This window comes from Heterodontus francisci, chromosome 31, assembly GCF_036365525.1.
Source record: "Heterodontus francisci isolate sHetFra1 chromosome 31, sHetFra1.hap1, whole genome shotgun sequence".
Taxonomy (NCBI): domain Eukaryota; kingdom Metazoa; phylum Chordata; class Chondrichthyes; order Heterodontiformes; family Heterodontidae; genus Heterodontus; species Heterodontus francisci.
This window is the reverse complement of record NC_090401.1, coordinates 28799496-28819180: the sequence shown is the minus strand read 5'-3', so window position 1 is coordinate 28819180 and position 19685 is coordinate 28799496. Positions and strand designations below refer to the sequence as shown.

General features: G+C 43.5%; 2 protein-coding genes across 2 annotated transcripts in view; both read right to left on the bottom strand.

Annotated features, from left to right (window-relative positions):
• csmd2 (CUB and Sushi multiple domains 2) overlaps positions 1 to 19685 on the bottom strand; it is a 2056060-nt gene that overhangs the window by 36045 nt on the left and 2000330 nt on the right. The window contains exon 64 of the mRNA XM_068011193.1: positions 14411 to 14590. Within this exon, the coding sequence (XP_067867294.1) occupies positions 14411 to 14590 (180 nt within the window). The remainder of the gene's footprint in view (positions 1 to 14410; positions 14591 to 19685) is intronic.
• LOC137346929 (putative nuclease HARBI1) lies at positions 9250 to 11658 on the bottom strand. The gene is made up of 3 exons (XM_068010883.1): positions 11494 to 11658; positions 10716 to 10951; positions 9250 to 10177 (listed from the first exon to the last, which is right to left on the bottom strand). Exons 1-3 carry the CDS (start codon positions 11656 to 11658, stop codon positions 9250 to 9252), a joined length of 1329 nt encoding a protein of 442 aa, XP_067866984.1.

Here is a 19685-nt window from a genome sequence, read left to right as displayed (position 1 = left end):
CTTTATACAACTGAATCAATACATCTTTACTCCTGTAGTCAAGTCCCCTTGCAGTGAAGGCCAACTTACCATTTGCCTTCTTAATTGTTTGCTGCACCCGTATACTAGCTTTTAGTGATTCATGACAAGACCACTCAGGTCTCTTTGGACATCAACACTTCCCAACCTCTCACCATTTAAGAAATACTCTGCCTTTCTGTTTTTTCTACCAAAGTGGATCACTTCACACTTATTCACATGATATCCATCTGCCATGTTCTTGCCCATTCACTTAGCCTGTCCAAATCCCCCTGAAGTCTCCTTGCATCCTCCTCACAAGTTACATTCCCTCCCAGTTCTGTGTCATCAGCAAATTTGGAAATATCACATTTGGTTCCCATATCTAAATCATTTATATAGAATGTAAACAGCTGTGGCCCAAACACTGATACTTGTACCTCGTCCTGACAATGACCCATTTATTCCTACTCTTTGCTTTCTGTCTGTTAACCAATTCTCAATCCATTGCAATATATTACCCCCAATCCCATGTGTTCTAATTTTGTTCACTAACCTCCTATGTGAGACCTTATCAAAAGCCTTCTGAAAATCCAAATACACCACATCCACTGGTTCTCCTTTATCTATGCTACAAGTAACATCCTCAAAAAACTCCAACAGTTTGTCAAACATGAATTCCCTTTCACAAATCCATGTTGACTCTGCCCAATCATATCATTATTTTCCAAGTGTCCAGTTATCTCAACCTTTATAATAGATTCTAACATTTTCCCTACTACTGATGTCAAACTAACACCTCTGTAGTTCTCCATTTTCTCTCTCGCTCCCTTCTTAAATAGTGGGGTTGCATTTTCTACTTTCCAGTCTGCAGGAACCCTTCCAGAATCTATAGAATTTTGAAAGATAACCACCAATGCATTCATTATCTCTATAGCCACCTCGTTCAATAGTCTGGGATGTAGCTCCTCTGGTCCAGGGGATTTAGCAACTTTCAATCCAATTCATTTTTCGAGTACTACCTCTTTATTGATACTAGTTACTTTCAGTTCCTCATTTTTACCAGTGCCTTGATTCTCTAGTATTTCTGGGAGATTTTCTGTGTCTTCCTCCATGAAGACAGACACAAAGTAATTGTTTAGTCTCTTCGCCATTCCTCATTCTCCACCACAGACTCTCTTGTCTCTGCCTGCAATGGATCCACATTCGTCCTTGCGAATCATTTCCTTTTCACATGCCGAAAGAAGCTTTGACAGTCCACCTTTATGTTTCTAGCTAGCTTGCATTCATGATCTCTTTTCCCTTTCTTCATCAGTTTCTTGGTCCTTCTTTGTTGGACTCTAAATTGCTCCCAGTCCTCTGGCTTGCCACTTTTACTGGCGACCTTAGAAGTCACTTCCCTTGATCTAATGCAATCTTTACCTTCTTTTGTTAGCCATGGTTGATTCACCTTTCCTGTTGGCTTTTGCGTCTTAGAGGAATGTATATTTGTTGTAAATTGTGTAATATTTCTTTAAATACTAGCCATTGCCTGTCTACCATCAAATCTTTTAAATGTATTATCCCAATCCACCATAGCCAACTTGCCCCTCATACCCTCATAGTTTTCTTTGTTCAGATTTAAGACCCTAGTTTCAGAATAAACTAGATCTCTTTCAAACTTAATGTAGAATTCTATCATATTGTGGTCATTATTTCCTAATAGCTTCTTTACAGCAAGGTTATTAATTTGCCCTTTCTCATTATATAATACCAAATTTAAAATAGCCCCATCCCTTGTTGGTTCTTCAACATACTGCTCCAGAAACCCATCTTGTACACACTCCAGGAATTCATCCTCCACAGCATTAGTGCTAATTAGGTTTGCCCTGTCTATATGCAAATTGAAGTTGCCCACTATTACTGCATTGCCCATGCTACACGCAGTTCTAATTTCCTGATTTTTACCATGCCCAACATTCCCACTACTGATTGGTGGCCTATAAACAACTCCCACCAATGTTTGCTGCCCCTTGCTGCTTCTGAGCTCCACCCAAACTGATTCTACATCTTGCTCCTTTGATCTAAGATCCTCTCTCACTAATGTACTGATCTCGTCCCTTATTAACATCATGACCCCACCTCCTTTTCCCCTCCGCCTATCCTTCCTAAATGACAAATATCCCGGAATATTCAGTTCTCAGTCCTGGTCACCCTGTAACTACGTCGCTGTAATGGCAATTAAATCATATCCATTTACCTCTACATGTGCCTCCAATCATCTACCTTGTTGCGAATGTTGTGTGCATTCAGATAGAGTTCTCTTAACTTTGTCTTAACATTATTCTGCATTACGATCCTATTTGATGTTTGCCTTTGTCTTGTCTGCCTTCCAATTTCGCTGACTATTTCTCTACTTCCTGTTAGCAGTTTTGCTTCCCTCCAATCTGTGCTCCCTCTTAGGTTCCCAACCCCCTGACAATTTCGGTTAACTCCTCCCCAACAGCATGAGCAAATCTCCCTCTGAGGATGTTAGTCCCCATCCTGGTAAGGTGCAACCAGTCCATCTTATATAGGTCCTACCTACCCCAGGACAGATCCAAATGCCTCAGAAATCTGATGCCCTCCCTCCTGCACCATTTCTCCTATTCCTATGCTCACCAGCACGTGGCATTGGGAGCAATTCTGAGATTACTGCTTTGGCAGTAGGGCAATTAGGGATGGGCAATAAATGCTGGCCTAGCCAGTGACGCCCACATCCTATGAAGGAATTAAAAAAAAATACAGCTCCTTTCAATGTGATTATATCACTGATTGGATTTGAGAAGCCGGAAGTTACTTATAGACTGTAAGCTGGAAACTATCCTAATGATACCACATAATAACATAATAAGGACATATGGAATCATGACCATCACTAGCATTTCTACTTGTAAAATGAGCATTGATGGCTCCCTGGCGCATTCCCACCATAGGGGAAGTTTCCTGGGGGCGGGCGGCATTCGGAATGACTGCCTGGTCAATGGAGGCAGACAAAAAAGCGAAGTAATCAAGGCCCCCAATGAGGGAGAGGGGTGTGGGCTGGGTGGGTGTGAAGTCCAGGGGGAGGGCTGTCCAGGGAGGTGGAGGTTTTGCCAGTGAGGGATCCTCCGTGGGCCACAGATTGCTCATGGAGGAGAAACCTCCCCCCCACAAGCCCGCAAGGTGCCCTCCCTGCGTGACGGAGCCACCCCATGCTGCTGGTGAGATCCCAGCGGCAGCGGGAAGAGGCCCTTAAATGGCTGTTAATAGGCCACAGGGGCATCAATTGGCCTCTGGGCAGGAAGGCTTTCGTTGCCCTATCCTGCCCTCTGCAAAATCTCGAGAATGGGGTGGCAACGAGCCCTCTGAACCCCCACCTCCGACCCCGCCTCAGGGGAGCCCATAAAATCCAGTCCAAAGAGTTGTGAATGGACGTCAGTGCCTTATTTGTACTAACCACATATTTCCATATCAATTTCTGATAGAAGAAAGCAAATATCTGAGCAACAGATAATAATCTCAATTTTGAGAAGCTCTGGCTCCACAAACAGCCTCATTTAAATATTAAAGTAACATTAAATTGGTTCCAATACTGTTATGATTACCTGGTTCATCTTTTGTATTAATTTTCTAAGGTAACTTTTAATTTGGGAATTTAATTTTTTTTATTGCAAAACAAATGAAAGCTTGGTTTGAGAAGCTGGCACACAAACCTAGGGTGGTTAGAAATCAAAGGGTGGTCCATGTTTATTGTGTGAAGACCCTAAACAATGGGGCCCTCTCTGAACATCTTGATGGAGACCGTCTATCTGCAGCTGCTGCAATTAGGGGTTTAAATTATTTACATCATTTCCCAAAACAAAGAGAAGATTTGGAGTTGTAAATAATTAGTTTAAATTGCTATCTGGGACATCCTATAGGTACCACTCTGCTATGGAGATAAATGATGCAGGGGGTGCCTGTTGATGTGTTTGCTGATAGACAAGCAGTTGGCTTTTGGAAAGTTGTTGGCTTTGAAAGCAGCTGGGATCAGGAGCAAAGAGGCCACCAGGAACCAATGGTGTTTCTATTTTGAGACAGTCCCGTGGCCAAGCAGGGAAGTCCAGATTCGGGAGGTATTGGAAGAGAACTGGAGGATTGCCTTGTGGATGCCAGCAGGAAAATTCCCAGGAAATCTCATACCTCGGACGACAGTTGGCAAATTAAGGAAAAGCGAAAAGCATTCCTAAGATCGGTGGTAACACTTTGGGTTGGACCCAGGAAAAGTGACCAAGCTGCCAAGATCCTGTGACACATAGGGGAACTCTTAGGGTGGAGGTAATAGTCAAACAGGAGTGTTCTGTTGATATTTAGAGTTTAAAGTATTTATCTTCATGTTCTGCTACAATTTAAAGTTTAAAATATGTGTTTCCAAATTATATTATTCAGTTATTAGTGTTTTGCTTTGTTTAACTCTTGCACAGTAAAGTTTTTTTGTTTAATTCTTTGGTGCAAATCTTTCAGTAATAATGGGGAATTCGACTTTCTCTTTTTAAAAGTTAAGAGTGTTATGAAAGTGCTTTTAAAAAATATTTTTTTGAGGATTTGTATTTTAGAATTATGGACATTGACTTATTTGGGAAAACTGAAAAGACTCCCTGGATGTTTTTTTTTACAAGGGTCACAGAGAGGTCTTGCTTGAAAACAAACATTTACTGGATATCACATGCCTTAAGCTCAATAATTAACAGAAACTTTGGTGACTTGGGGGAGATGTTTACAGAGAAGTGTCATGTCATGATTTATGATAGTCAGGAGGTCGCTTTTGAGATATTGTTTTGAGTTTCTGGTTGTGTTTGAGAGAGAAGTACCCAGCTCACCTCCTTCCTTCTATCTCTGTGAAGCCCTGCATATCGAGTGTGATATCTGAAACCCCTGATGCTGCATTTCTCCTAGAAAGCCTGCAAGATTAATTCTCAATGCCACCTGAAAAGAACTGCTCTATAAAAGATCCCAGTGACCCATCTATGTGTTCTCGGGCACCAGACTGTATGCCATTTTCGGACACAACATATTTCATCCGCTTTCTTCAAGAATTAACAAGTATCAGGCCAAAGCATTCTTTTTTTGTCATATTCTTGTAAAAGTGTTCTGCAGAGAAAATGTCTTTTTTTCCTCTTTAACCAGTGTATGTGAGTACGTTTGTGTGTGTGTGTGGTGGGTATTTAAAAAGGGAACTTTAGATTTCAATTTGTGTGTTAATGCTTTGCTTTGGTACTGAATAAGTTTTGTTTTATAATAAACTGATAATTTTGTTGTTTATTAAAGAAACCTGGTTGGTGTATTTTATTCTGGGAGAAAGAGTAGAGTATACAATTGGCCATATCGATAACTGGGTAAGCATTTAAAATATATATGTTGTGACCTGTGGAGAAGTGGAACTAGAAAAGACAGTGCATTCCTCCCACGGTAGTCATTACAACAATTCCTAATGGATCTTAACAATACCAAGTATTGCATCTTTTAGCGAGGCTCTGCCGACATTGCAGCCTTGCCCAATGTGCACAGGGATATCCTGGGGGTTACATTTGATTACATGTATTAGTTGGTTTTGTTGGGTAGTCCTCCATTTTGCAGTTTCCCCATCATTAAAGATGGGTATTCCTTTGGAGATTCTGAATGCACTATATAATTAAGATAAAGTAGTGTTCATTTTGGAAAGGAGTGAGACAAACGTGGTGCAATGAGTTCCGAGGCATTCTAGCCACATCGGTCACTACACTATCACATGCATATATAGCCCCATCATGCGCATATACCTGAAAAATTGATTACCACTTCTGCTTCATAAGACAGGCTTAAAACTGTAAAGGTGAATTCTGCCTAGGTGACAGCCTTGGCTGAGTGGCAGCACATTTGGCTTTAAAACCAAAAGGTTCAATGCCTATTGCAGAGACTTTAACACAGGTTGCCACTCCTGTGGCAAAATGCAGCAGTGCTGCATTGTTAGAAATGCCAATTGTGGACTTAATATATGTCGCAGCACTATCTGAAGAGCAGGGGAGTTCTGCTGTGTCTTGGCCAACATTTATCCCTCAACCAACATCACTAAAGAATACTTCTGGTCATTTAACTCATTGTTGTTTGTGGGTACTTGCTCTGCACAAATTGGTTGCTTTGTTTGTCTACATTATAACAGTGACTACACTTCAAAATTACTTCATTGATTGTGAAGCACTTTGGGATGTCTTGAGATCATGAAAATTGCTATATAGATACAAGTTCTTTCTTTATCATAGCATGAAGCTTTCATATTATGGAATCTGTCCAAACCACTACAAGTGACATCTGTAGTGCATACCTGGATCAAGCAACTGGCAATTGCTATCCTTTCTAGGGTCAACACCTTCAACATTTTTCCTGTGGACAGGATGCACAGATTTCACCAAGTTGCAGGTTTCCCTGGGTTGCAATGTCAAATTCGATGACTTGAGAAATGGAAGTTGGAGCTCCAACTTTCACTTCATGGCAACAGAAGAGCAGAGGGTAGTTTTTGAAGCAAACTCAGTACTCAAGGGAAGGGTAATGTTGCCAGTATCAGCTTATTTTGGTCACAGTGGTTGGATATATGGTAAGGATTAGGTCAGGATATAATTGAGAGAGGAAGTGGTAGGTCTGATATTGGAAATTAATTTAATCTGATACAAACTGAGCAGAGACTGTGGCCGGAATTTCACCTTAATCGCTGGCTCTGGTATGGGTGGAACTCAAACGGATGCGGCCTCCGATCCCGCGCTGCGACTCCTGTCCACCGGCATCATGCGCGGGGCAGCCAATTAGCGGCCCCGCGGCGTAACTGAGACCTGAATCAGCTCGCGCGGGCGGGAAGATATACATCATTGGGGGCGGGGCCACATCTGGGAATGTCTGACGTAAGCCCTTGAAAAAGGTTTAGTTCAATGAAATTGACCAGGTAGTCATTCATTGTTTGTAAATCTGCTGTATTAATTGTGGTTCACTGAGAGGCTGCACTTTTGTTAGGGCAGAAGGACTTAGAGATTTTAAGACAGGTGGAGGAAGTCATGGAGGGGATAAGCACTCGCTCAGCCCCCCGTTTTTCAGATGCATCACTACAGGTCCTCCTTCAGGCAGTTGAGGAGAGGCGTGAGATCCAGTTCAACGCAGATGGTAGAAGGCGACCATCCAAAGTGACAAAGAGGACCTGGCTGGAGGTCACGGAGGAGGTCAGCAGCCGTGGCGTCGTTAGGCGCACATGGCTACAGTGCCGCAAGCGGCTCAATGACCTGCTTCGCTCTGCCCGGGTAAGGGACATTCCTCATTCATCTAATCGTTATTTTGTCAAGGGAGGGTGTATTTGTATTCATGATGCAATGTGGAACCCCTGTGTGATCATTGCCTGGCTGCCTTCTTGCATTGGGATGCAAGATGGGCATATGTGAGATGAATGTTGAGGAGGGATTGATGAGGGCACGCTCAGCAATGGCACAGCAGTTAAATGCCACATCAACCCATTTGGGTGATTGTGTGACATGCCCACAAAAATATTTGAACTAATTTGTTTTCTTTAATTAGGAAAAGAGGGCACACAACGCTTGAGAGAGGTCCCGGACAGGTGGTGGGATGGAGGAGGACGCATTGATGATAGCAGGGGAGGAAGGAGGACAAGCCGTAGCAGATGGTGAGGCCAGTGGACATGGCCATGAGAGTGAGTGATCCGGAAAGTGGTGTATGAGTGCTTTTCGGGGGGGAGGAGGCAGGGTGGGGGAGAGTTGGTGGGCCAATGTTGTGATTGACTAATGAACTTAATTTTGCCCTCAAATGTCACATCACACTGATGTGACCATAATGGACTCAAATACATGTGCTCAACTCTGGCTTTCTGATCAAACTGATCAATATGATTTTCCCAGCAGGTGACCAACAGCATGGAACAGGAAGCGTCTCCATTGTACTACCATCCACCTCTGAGGTTGAGGAGGGCGCACCATCACATACTCGCGATGCACCAAGCACCAGCGCAGATACAGCCACCTTGGTTGGGATTTGCGTGTCCGTGGAATCGATTTCACATCCAGGTGTGAGCACAGCACAGGTGCTGGGCCAGCCACCGGAGCCAGAATTGGCTGATGCCTCACACAGTCGGAGGAGTGTGGGAGACCAGGCCAGTGCAGAGCAGCAAGCTGATGACATGCCTTTGAGAACATCCATTCGGCGGGAGATGTTGTAGGTGCAGCAAGCGCTCCTTGGAAATCTGGCGGAGCTGCCTGAGACAATGCGCGGAATTAATCAAACTCTGGCTACATCCATCCAGAGTATGAGTTCTGCTCGCTCTCAGGCAATTGAACATCTGGCTTCCTCCATCTGGCTACAGTGGAGGGGCCAGTTCTGGATGCACTTCAGATCGATTGTGTCCTCCCTGGACCAGAGCACCAGAGAGCAGAATCTGATGTGCTGGCGCCAGGTCGAGGCCGCTCATCCCTCTGATGTCACCATTGAGGATCGTCCAAGCCTCATGAGGGCACAGGGGCAGCAGATCGCATATGGGAGCTCCTCTCAGGGCGCCTCTGATGCATCCTGCAGCTCCTTGCTCTCTCTGCCAGGGACATATGATCAGCGAAATCCCAGGGTGTTACAGGGTGCTCATGAGATTTCTCAGGAGAACCCTGAGATGCTGGGGCCCTCACGGTCACAAGCAAGCAGAGGACATCTGCCAAAGTCATCACAAGCAGGGCAGCAAACAGTTCAGCCACCTGCCTCTGGTGTGTCTGGTGGCGAGGGATCATGCACCCGAAAGAGCACTCGGAAAAGATTTAAGAAATCACTTTAACATCACTACCGGTTCACAAGGTGAATTGAAAGGTTTTTTATTTGAATGTGTTACAAAATATTCTAATAAAATCGGGTTCTCTGAGATTTTGTCATGGCTTTCCTCAAGTCAAATCCAACATCGTTGCTCAACAAAAGTAGTTCAACATGTGAGGTCTCACACTTGGGTTGCGTTCCTCATGATGTGAAGGATTGCATCGTCGCATTCTCTCTCCCCATGAAGGGGAATTTGCCCTTTCAGAGCCTCACAATTTGTCTTGTCATACGGTAATCCCAATTGTGTGAAAATTTACAGACTCTCAATGGAAACGTCTGCCTATTAAAGACTCCCTGGTCTCTCGAGCAGTTAGAGCCAAATTACATTCAGCTTCCTCTCCATGACCATCAAGTGAGTGATGTCCAGCTTCATCATCAGAAACATCATCATCATCTGACGACACATCGCGCTGACATTGGTCCTCCTACAGTGCCATTTTCAATCGCCAGGTTATGCAAGGCACAGCAGATGACAATTATTCTTGAAACCCTTGAAGGTGCGTACTGTAGTGCTTCACCTGAGCGGTCAAGACACCTAAACCTCATCTTAAGCAGGCCTATAGTTTGTTCGATGGTCACTCTGGTGGCCGCATGGCTCTCATTGTATCGTTCCTCCGCATGACCCCTTGGTTTCCTCACTGGTGTCATGAGCCATGTCTTCAGAGGATAACCCCTGACACCAAGTATCCATCCCTCCATTCCGTCTAGAGAGTTGAAAAGTGCAGGCACCAGGGAGTTTCGGAGAATGAAGGCATCATGACAACTCCCAGGGTAATGTGCACACACCTGCATGATTCTCTTATGATGATCACAGACGAGCTGAACGTTCATTGAATGGTATCCCTTGCGGTTAATGAATGCCCCCGACTGACCTGCTGGGGCTCTAAGGGCCACATGAGTACAGTCAATCACGCCCTGTACCATTGGAAACCCAGATATAGTGCTGAAACCTCTGGCTCTCTCAGCCTGACTAGTGTCGTCCGTCTTGAATGTGATGAAATAGTTTGCATGTCGGAACAATGCATCAGTCACAACCTTGATGCAGTGGTGCACTGCTGCTTGTGAGACTCTGTACAAGTCTGCTGCTGAGGCTTGGAACGAGCCAGACGCATAGAAGTTAAGAGCTATTGTAACCTTTAGAGCTACCGGCATTGGATGGCCACCGATACAGTTTGAGGAAACATCCACTGCCAGCATCTCACAAAGAGATGTGACAGTCTCCTGTGACAGCCGCAGTCTTCTTCTGCACTGGCGATCTGACAGCTGCAGGTAGTTCAGACGTGGCTGGTATGCCCTTCCTGCTGGGTAGGCATGTCTCCTGACATGTGTTCGCTCCCGAGGGACTCTGCCACCTGCTCTCCCTCCCACATCACGATGGTGCACTGGGTCAGCTTGTTGCACGTTCCCCTGCCCATTTGTCCTTCTGTCCCTCATAGGGGCAAGGTCCTCCTCATCTGATGATCCACCTCCACATTGAACAATTCCCATTGCTGTTCTACTCACCAGATGCTCTGACCACAGGTATTAGCTTCCAGCAGTTAGGACTGGCTCACGAGTTCTCCTTCCTTTCACCACATAAATCAAAGTTGATGGGTCCCCATCAGCAGTGCAGAACACTCAGATGAATCCTTTAGCACTAGTTGCAAGTCACACACCTTGTCAGGATATACAAATAGCATTAGAATTATTTCAGAGTATAACTGAAAATTGTACTTCCAACTCCCTCCTGAATCAATGCCTGCCGCCCTCATGTAGCTGCCGGATGGCCGACACGCCCCACGAGCCGATTTACGGACATTAAATCAGACCTCAGACGTAAAATTGTAGTCAATTGCTTTGTAAACCACCTCAATTACCTTTCAACTACTTGTAGTCGGGCGGCGAGCGCAGACTTGCTCACGCCTGACTTCCGATGTTGGTAAAATGATGTCTGCGCGTAATGACGCCGGGGACACGGCCTGACGTCATCGCGCTTCATTTTACCATCCGGACGCCTCCGAAGAGACACGTTTAATGCCGGTAAAATTCCGGCCATAGAGAGGAAACATAGGGTATTGTATGGTAAAGGGCTGAGGATGAAGGGGCAGTGGAACTGGAGGAAGGAAAGGAAGCTAAGACGATATTCTTCAAAACTGAGATTAAGTTCACAGGGTAGATTTTCTTCTTGCTGTGTTAAAATGGTGGATAGAGGAAAATTGGGCAGGACCACAAATGCAGAGTACACATTCTGCAAATCATTCACTGAACTGCTTCTTTAAAAAAAAAACTGCGATCGTATCCTTGGTTATTTATAGGATTTGTAGACAATCTCATTTTGATAAATTGAATGCAAGCCATTATGTGTATATTGATTTGAGGATCGCTGTTATTACATGAATTATGTGACACAAGATAAGCTGCATTCAAAATGCATACGGTTAGGAAATGCAAAGCCAAAAGATACCATTCTCTGAAGTGAAGGTATCAGGCACAGTGTCACCTGCAGCACAAACGCCATATTCATTTTTAGTTTAAAGTTTTAATAGTTTTTGCAGCTTCAAAATAAAAGTGGCCTAGTTGCATCAATGCCGTCCTGTGCAATCAGCAAACTCACAATAGGGTCAAGCCATTCAGTTATCTGACTACCCATCAAACCTGACCAATATAGCACTGGGATGTAATCTTATTGCACAGCTCATGCAGGACATTCTGCACAGCTTCAAATATATTTTTAATACCCCGAGTCCTTGGGATCTTTTTTGTATTCAGCCATTTCAAGGTGACATGGTTGATAAGACAATCTCTGAATATGGCATTCATGACTTCAGAATGTAATAAGGGACAACTTTAACCTCATCCTTTTCTGAGGTGGCCCTGTGTTGTATTCTGATACTAAGGCTTAACTTGCTGAGCTTGCTACATTTCTGGTTATTTCATGCTGCAAAGATATTGCTGTTATTTGAACACATCCCCTCCTATTTCTCCTATGGCTTCTTCTCAAGTACAACAATGATAAGAGTTTTCCATAATTTGACCTGTGGATGGGGGTACAGATGAGAGATTTGTACAGCTATGAATACAGTAGAATTTATGAATTCTCTTTCCACTATACAGCATCTTCATTTCACACTGAAATGCAGAGAAAGCTTATGAAATTTATTGAGTTAGATTTAGAAAATTTTGTTAATTTTCTAGCCTATTTTATTTCAGTAATTTCACTACTTATTTGGTTCAGGAAACAGACTTTTGAACATAGAAGGGGTAATTTTCCAACATGCTCTTAGCATGGAGGCTCGTCTTTGACAGCACATACTGCAATTTAGACATGACGTGCATGATTAAACCAAGTGCAGTAACACATGCTTCAATTTATAATATGCGTTTCCAATGGGCAAGACTCTCTGTTGGGAGCACGAAGTTGGAAAATTGTCCCAGTAATGGCATCTATTCTTTCAGTCTCTTAAAACATGAAGCTTCAGATTCCTAAAGTGTAATAGAAAAGTTAATATGCTTTTACATTTCCAGTTCTGCATTCACTATTAGTGCACAAGAAATGCTGGTTAACGCAAGTTGAAAATTAAGAAGCCTCAAGCAAGAGAAGAGATTAGAAGCATCCCCACAGAAGTGTGAATATGTGGAAATAGTTTTGCAGAAGTAGTTAATGTCATATCCATTACCTTCTTCTAAAAAGAGCTGCATAATTATATGGTAAGAATGAAATTGAAGGTTGCAAAGATGAAAAGAGAGATCAAATAGTCAGAGCAACTAGTCAGAGTGATTCCAGTGCTGTTGGGACCATGGGAATATTATCTGTCTAAAACAACTGGCAGATTTGGATAATGGAGATGTCGGTGTGAAGAGACATTCTGGTCTTTCACTGAACTATCTTGCAGGGGGAGGTGGTTGGGTGGGGCCAGGGAGAAGTTTGTGAGAACTTTCCCTCAGATGTTTATATAAGATTTAGAGTGTCTGATAAGGGAAACTGTATAGAGTCAGTAAAAGGAACAGGCATGATGTAATAAAAGGCTTTTCCCTCATTTCATATAACTTCGAATTCAGGGCCATAAATTCTGTTAATAACACAAACAGCAACAGTTTTTCACTTTCTGCATCCAATATCATCATTAAGCACTCCCAGATGATATGACACAGGTTAAATGGATGGTAAATTTTCCTTTCCTCCATATTATTAGTTCACCTTAAACCCCCACAAAATAAATCCTTCATTTCTCACTGGCCAATCCACCCATGACATTTGTAGTTTGGATTTCAGCCATTCCCAGTAGTCATATCTTAGTAAGAGTAACAGTTAAAGCTAATTTGTGCTGGGTTATTGGCTGTTTTATGCTGAAAACTCAAGCTATTGAGTCAAAATGGTCCAAACCCAATTCACTTAGGACCCTTACATCCAGCTTTAAGACAAGACTTTGCTCTCATCACTGCTGGCGAGAATCAAACCCAGTCACAGAACTGAATGGACACTGCACTGACCCACAGCTCCACACCCTGTCTCCAGCACAGTTACCTTCTGTGCGTACAACTCCTTGGACTAGTAATCTGCAAAAATATTTCTTGACACTTTTCAAAGGAAATTTCACTTCATAAATAAAACGACTGACAATCTGCATTGTTACTTTGTGTGTTGTCATCCTAATTGATTGTTGGTGCCAACATAACACAAAACATACCATTAGAACCAACAAATGGTAACCAAATGTTTCAGAAATGAAAAAGCATTCAAATCCACATTAAATGGCAGTCATGATGATAGCTTTATCCCCATTTTAATTTATTCAGAAGCAGGACATTATAAAGAGAGCATCTCATCATTTGTACCACTCAATCAAAATTACAAAGGTTTATCATGAATTTTATCAAGTTTTTTCAAAGAATCTCTCCTTTTTCGAATATTTTTCTTTCAGCAGTGAGTACGAATGAGAAATTGATTCTGAGGAATTACCTGTTGAAGAAGACACTTAAGCATCTATGGTTATGCTGCTGCAAAATATAATCAGGAGCTAATCTGGCTGGTGTAAGGCAGAGCAAGACTACCTCTCCCAGGGAGAGGGTTCAGCCCTGACTCTGGATTTAGGCTATAGTTACATTACTCTGATGGCATAAGGACAAAACCAAACCATTTTACCCTGACAATAGTTAGAGAGTAAATGCACCTGAAAGTGAGAGGGAACAGAATTAATATACACCATTGCAACACTACTTGACACAATCACTGAGGCATCACTGGACATAATCACTGTTGCACTCTGCAACAATGCACCAAGTGACACAACCACTGCAGTAACATGTGACAATAACTGAATCCTAGCTGTCAATATTTTACCACCCTCGCAGAGTAACTATTTCAGTCAAACCTCTTCCCTTAACGAAATTAACATTCACTTTGATAAAAATATTTTAAAACCGAAACAAATCAAAACGGATGTTAATCATAATTACTTATTAGATCAAGTGGCACAACCAATAGTGAGGTTCCCCCTTTACAGACATTATTCTCCATCTCTATTTGTATGCAAGCTACAGATATAGTAAACAGGCCTTGTAAAGAACTTACCATAACAGAGAGGCTGTTTTCCTGACCAGCTTCCATCAGGCCTGCAGGTCCGATGCTCTGACCCTCCAGTTAGGTAGAAGCCAGACTGACACGTGTATATCAAAGTGTATCCCAGTGAAGGCAAATCGATGGATCCCACATTCACATGAGGGGGAGTCTCAGGCTGTTTGCAATGGTGTGCTGAAAAGCAAATATAGGTCATTTCATAATTTGAAAACCTCATGATAGAAAATGACAGCACGTGAAGTTGAGTTTATTGGGTTTAGTTGGCAACAACCTAAATAGAATTTCAGAGCTTTAAAACATGCATTTTCATCAGCCATTTCAATTACACTTATAAGCCATTATCAACCAGGGCAGAGAACAGTCAGTACTGCCTCTACTTGAGTATGGATATAAAGTCACACCAATACTGATGCGCACGCCTTCCATTTTTAACTTGTCGAACACCGACTGCTGTTGGCGTCTCTGAAAACACTGGACTGCAAAATATGTATTCCAGTAAAAAGAAGTTGAGTTTGATTCTCCTCAATCATTTTCAGCTGGCCGTTCGTCATGAAAAGTACACTCTGCCTGAAAATGACCTCTACCCACCTATATTTCAGGGTTCAGGCCTTTTAAACAGTCCAGACAATACCCCAGCACAGGCTAACCTCACCCCTGAGTGGGTCTAGTGGCTGGAAACAGTGAAGGAAATCCACCTGCTGCTGCATTGCAGTAATGGGAATAGTGAGGCCTTTTACCTCCTGTCTAAAAACAGCACCACAATGTTGCTCGACTCCAAAAATGGGGTCTGCTAATTAAATAAAAATGCAATGTACCTTTTTCCCAGTTCCATCTTTTTACAGCCTGTTCCTTCTGAGATCCTCTGTTCTGAGCAGGGCTAGATATAGTTGCCATTGGCCTTCTACTAAGTGGGCATCAGCCTAGCAATGCCAGAGCAAAATGGGCATTAGTTGCCTTCTTCCTCACTTGCATTGATAGCCTCACCGGTACCTACTCCAGGTCCAAACATGCCACTCTCCATCCCAGGGAAATCGTTTTTCAGGCAAAATCTACAGGAACGTCAGCCCAAACTCTCACTTATTTATTCTTCCCCTTGGTGAGGTACTCTCCTAATTGCTATTTGCCACTTCTTATATGAGAAAACAGCAGAAACCTATTATGTTGCGGGCTCTTCACACAAACATACAAAACACTATAACAATGATTGGTAAACTAAACGATGGGTTCTTTATTGAAGAAAAACAGGATTCTAGGAGATTTCTTTAATACAGGTGCTACCTGCTGACTAACACTGCTCCAACTATTGTATCACATGTTAACTTGCATCACTTTCTGTGATGTATACTAAACTATTTACCTTGTCAGTAGCATGTTAATCAGTATTAAAACAATTAAAACAATATCACAACATACCCCTTTCCTTAAATATAAAGATTATATAAGTTGTAAGCTAAGTACATAGTGAAATAGGATAATTATGAACAGTATCTACAAATGCATGGACTCTCACATTAATTATTCAAGTGTCTCTGAAACGTACAGGTGGTCTGCTGACTCAACCTGATCTGGTAACAGCGTAATTTTGTTGAGATCGGGAATTGTCAATTCTTCTCTCTTGACTCGTAGATCTAGACTGACAATTATCTTGTACTTGAGTGTTGTACAAGCCATCTTCCTTAACTCCACTCTCAGAATGTGAATGTGTTCTTGACACTACAGGAGTGTTAGGTATGATGCTGTTAGATATCTCTCTCAGCTGACGTCTATTCCTCCTCAACGTCGCTCCATTTGGGGTGGTCACCTCGTATGACAGTGGCTCATTACAGATCTTTGACACTTCCGCAGGGAACCCTTTCTTCTCTTGCAGATGGATCACTCTGACCTTCTGTCCTACCTGCAGAGGAAGCAACTCCACGCCTGCATGTTTGTCATGTGTGATTTTCATTTTCTCTTGTCTTACCAATAATTTATCTGATCAGCTGATGACTTGGAAGAGTTGTCCTGACTCGCTTTCCAAACATGATCTCTGCTGGGCATGGTAATCCCGTATCCAGGGGTGTTGCTCGTAGGTGCAGCATTGCTATTTGAATCTCTTGATTGGTCTCCTTAGTGACTTTACTGTCCACACCATCCATTCTGCTAGTCCATTTGACTTTGGATAGTATGGAGATGATGTAACCTGATTTATAGCCCACTTTGTGCACATATCTTGAAATAGCTTATACTGCTGTACTGTGGACTGTTATCAGACATTATCTCTGCCATGAACCAAAAAGACTGAAAATTGCACTCATCATGTTTGATACTGATTCACTTGATGGGCCGGATTTTAAGGCCCCTCCACCGTTAGGAACGTTGGTGGGGGACAATGAAGATCGGTATGGCAGAGGCCCACCATTGACCGCGACGGTGACAGGCCCCATGTTGATCTCGGCGGCGACTGTGAGGCCTCATGGCGGCGCCCTGCCGCTTGGCAACGGGACTCCCATTTAAATATGTAAACTAATTTAAATACCAAATGAGGGTCCCGACGCCTCCTTAATTGCCGCACCGGTCTTCATTCTGGCGTCGACAACGCCGTGCCTTCGAATTCCCGTTCGGGGAAACATGACGCGACACCTTTGGGGAGGGGTGTGGGGGGAAAGTCAAATTCGTAATAAACAAATTCCGGGGGGGGGGGAGGGTGGGGTGCAGGAATGTTTTGAAATGCCATGGGAGGTGGGGGGGGGGAGGAATGAATCTAATGGTACTATAATTCTGTTTTTTGGTCATTGAACTGACCTGGTCCTTCAATTTTAAAATCTCCATTGAGGGCTGTAAGCCCTTTAAAAATGGAGCCAGCACCTGCGTGTTCGCACTAATTGCCATTGCCTGCGACGGCTCACCAGCCCCCTCCCCGTGGCCATGCAAATGAGATGCCATGTTTGAAATCGCAGTGTCTCCGTGACGTGGTGCCCGTGTACACAAGGCACATTTTTTACGTCCGCTGCCTACTTCAGCAGCGGACTCTTATAATGCAACCCGATGAATTCCTCAGATGGCGAATGATAAGAAATTTGGAGAAGTAGTCAGTAATAAGTACGAAGTCATCACCTCTGATAGTACATAAGTCAGTAGCAATTCTTGATCATGGATGTGATGGATCACAAGGATGGAGCGGCTCTCTGTGTTGACTTAACACAGGTAGCACATCTAGAGATCTCCTAGAATCCTGTTATTCTTCAATAAAGAACCTTTTTTTTTAAGTTGACCATTGTTGTAGTGTTTTGTATGTTTGTGCTAAGAGTCAATAACACAATATGCTGGCAGCGATGCAGAATAACACAATATGGTGGCAGCGATGCAGAATAACACAATATGGTGGCAGCAATACAGATATGCACAATGTGTTAGTAGCAGTATTCAACATATTGATAGTGATCACAGGCACGACATCACGGACAATGGGAGAAGCCATAAAAGCCAGGGACAACACTGAAAACAGCTGGAAGCAGCAGTAGTGAGATTTAGGACCAGATTCAAAAGTTACCCTCGAGAATCAGTACCCTGAGAGAGTGAGTAATAGAAAGGGGAATTTTGTTGGAATGGTAGTCTACCAGAAAGGAAATATAAAATAAAAATAGAAAGTTCTGGAAATACTCAGCAAATCAGGCAGCATCTATAGAGAGAGAAGCAGAGCTAATGTTTCAGGTCTGTGACCTTTCATCAGAACTGGGAAAAGTTAGAAAAGAATTAGGTTTGGAGCAAGTGAAGGGTTGGTTTGGTGCAGAAGAGAACAAAAGGGAAGGTGTGTGATAGGGCAGAGGGCAGGAGAGATTAAATAATAAAGCTGTCATGGGACAAAAGCAAAGAGCATGTTAATGCTTGTGGTGAAAGCTTCTCTGTCTCCGACACATCTGTTCTGATGGTGCAACCTACTACAACAACGCTTCTGACATGCCTTCCTTTTTCCTCAACTGAGGAATTCCCCCCCCCCCCCCCCACCTCCCCGGTGGTTGACAGAGCGCTCAAACATGTCCAGCCTATTTCCTGCACCTCTGCCCTCATTGTTTCCCCTCCCCCCACAAAAAAGCGACAGGGTTCCCCTTGTCCTCACTTTCTACCCCACCAGCCTCCACATCCAAAGGATCATCCGCCGCCATTTCCGCCACGTCCAGGTTGATGCCACCACCAAACACATCTTCCCTTCCCCTCCCCTGTCAGCATTCCTAAGGGATCGTTCTCTCCATGACACCCTGGTCCACTCCCCCATCACCCCCAACACCTCGGCCCCTTCCACTGCACCTTCACATGCAATCACAGGAGGTGTAATACCTGCTCTTTTACTTCCTCTCTTCTCACAATCCAAGGCCCCAAACACCCTTTCCAAGCGAAGCAGCAATTTACTCGTACTTCAATTTAGTATACTGCATTCGCTGCTCATAATGCGGTCGCCTCCATATTGGGGAGATCAAACGCAGATTGGGTAATGGTTTTGCGGAACATCTCTGCTCAGTCCGAAAGAATGACCCCGAGCTTCCGGTTGCTGGCCATTTCAAAACATTGCCCTACCTTCCCCCCCCACCACCCACCCCCCCCCCCCACCCCCAGCCCCCGCTCTGCTCTCATGACCACATTTCTGTCCTTGGCCTGCTGCAGTGTTCCAGTGAACATCAACACAAGCTTGAGCAGCAGCATCTCATCTTTCGTTTAGGCACTCTACAACCTTGCGGACTCAACCTTGAGTTCAACAATTTCAGAGCATGACTGGCCTTTTATATATTTTTCTATTTTTTTTTTAGCAGTGTACCTGTTTTTCACGTGGACAGAGTTGCTCATTATTCTGCCATTAACAGTCTCTCTGGACTAATGCTTTGTCTTTCACAACTAGCATTAACACACTCTTTGCCTTTGTCCCGTGACAGCTTTGTTATTTAATCTCTCCTGCCCTCTGCCCTATCTCACACTTTCCTTTTTGTTTTCTTCCCCACCAAAACCACCCTCCCATCTCCACCCCCTGGCTTCACTTGCTCAAAGCCTAATTCTTTTCTAACCTTTGTCAGTTCTGATGAAAGGTCACAGACCTGAAACATTAACTCTGCTTCTCTCTCCACAGATGCTGCCAGACCTGCTGAGTATTTCCAGTATTTTCTGTTTTTATGTACATTATTGTTGTTTTCAGCTGCAAATGAGATACTTTCTTCGAGTGAGAGGGGGATCAAAAAGGCCTTCTTATATCATTCAAAAAAAGGAAATGTGCAATCTCCTGATTTGTTGGGATGACAATTTA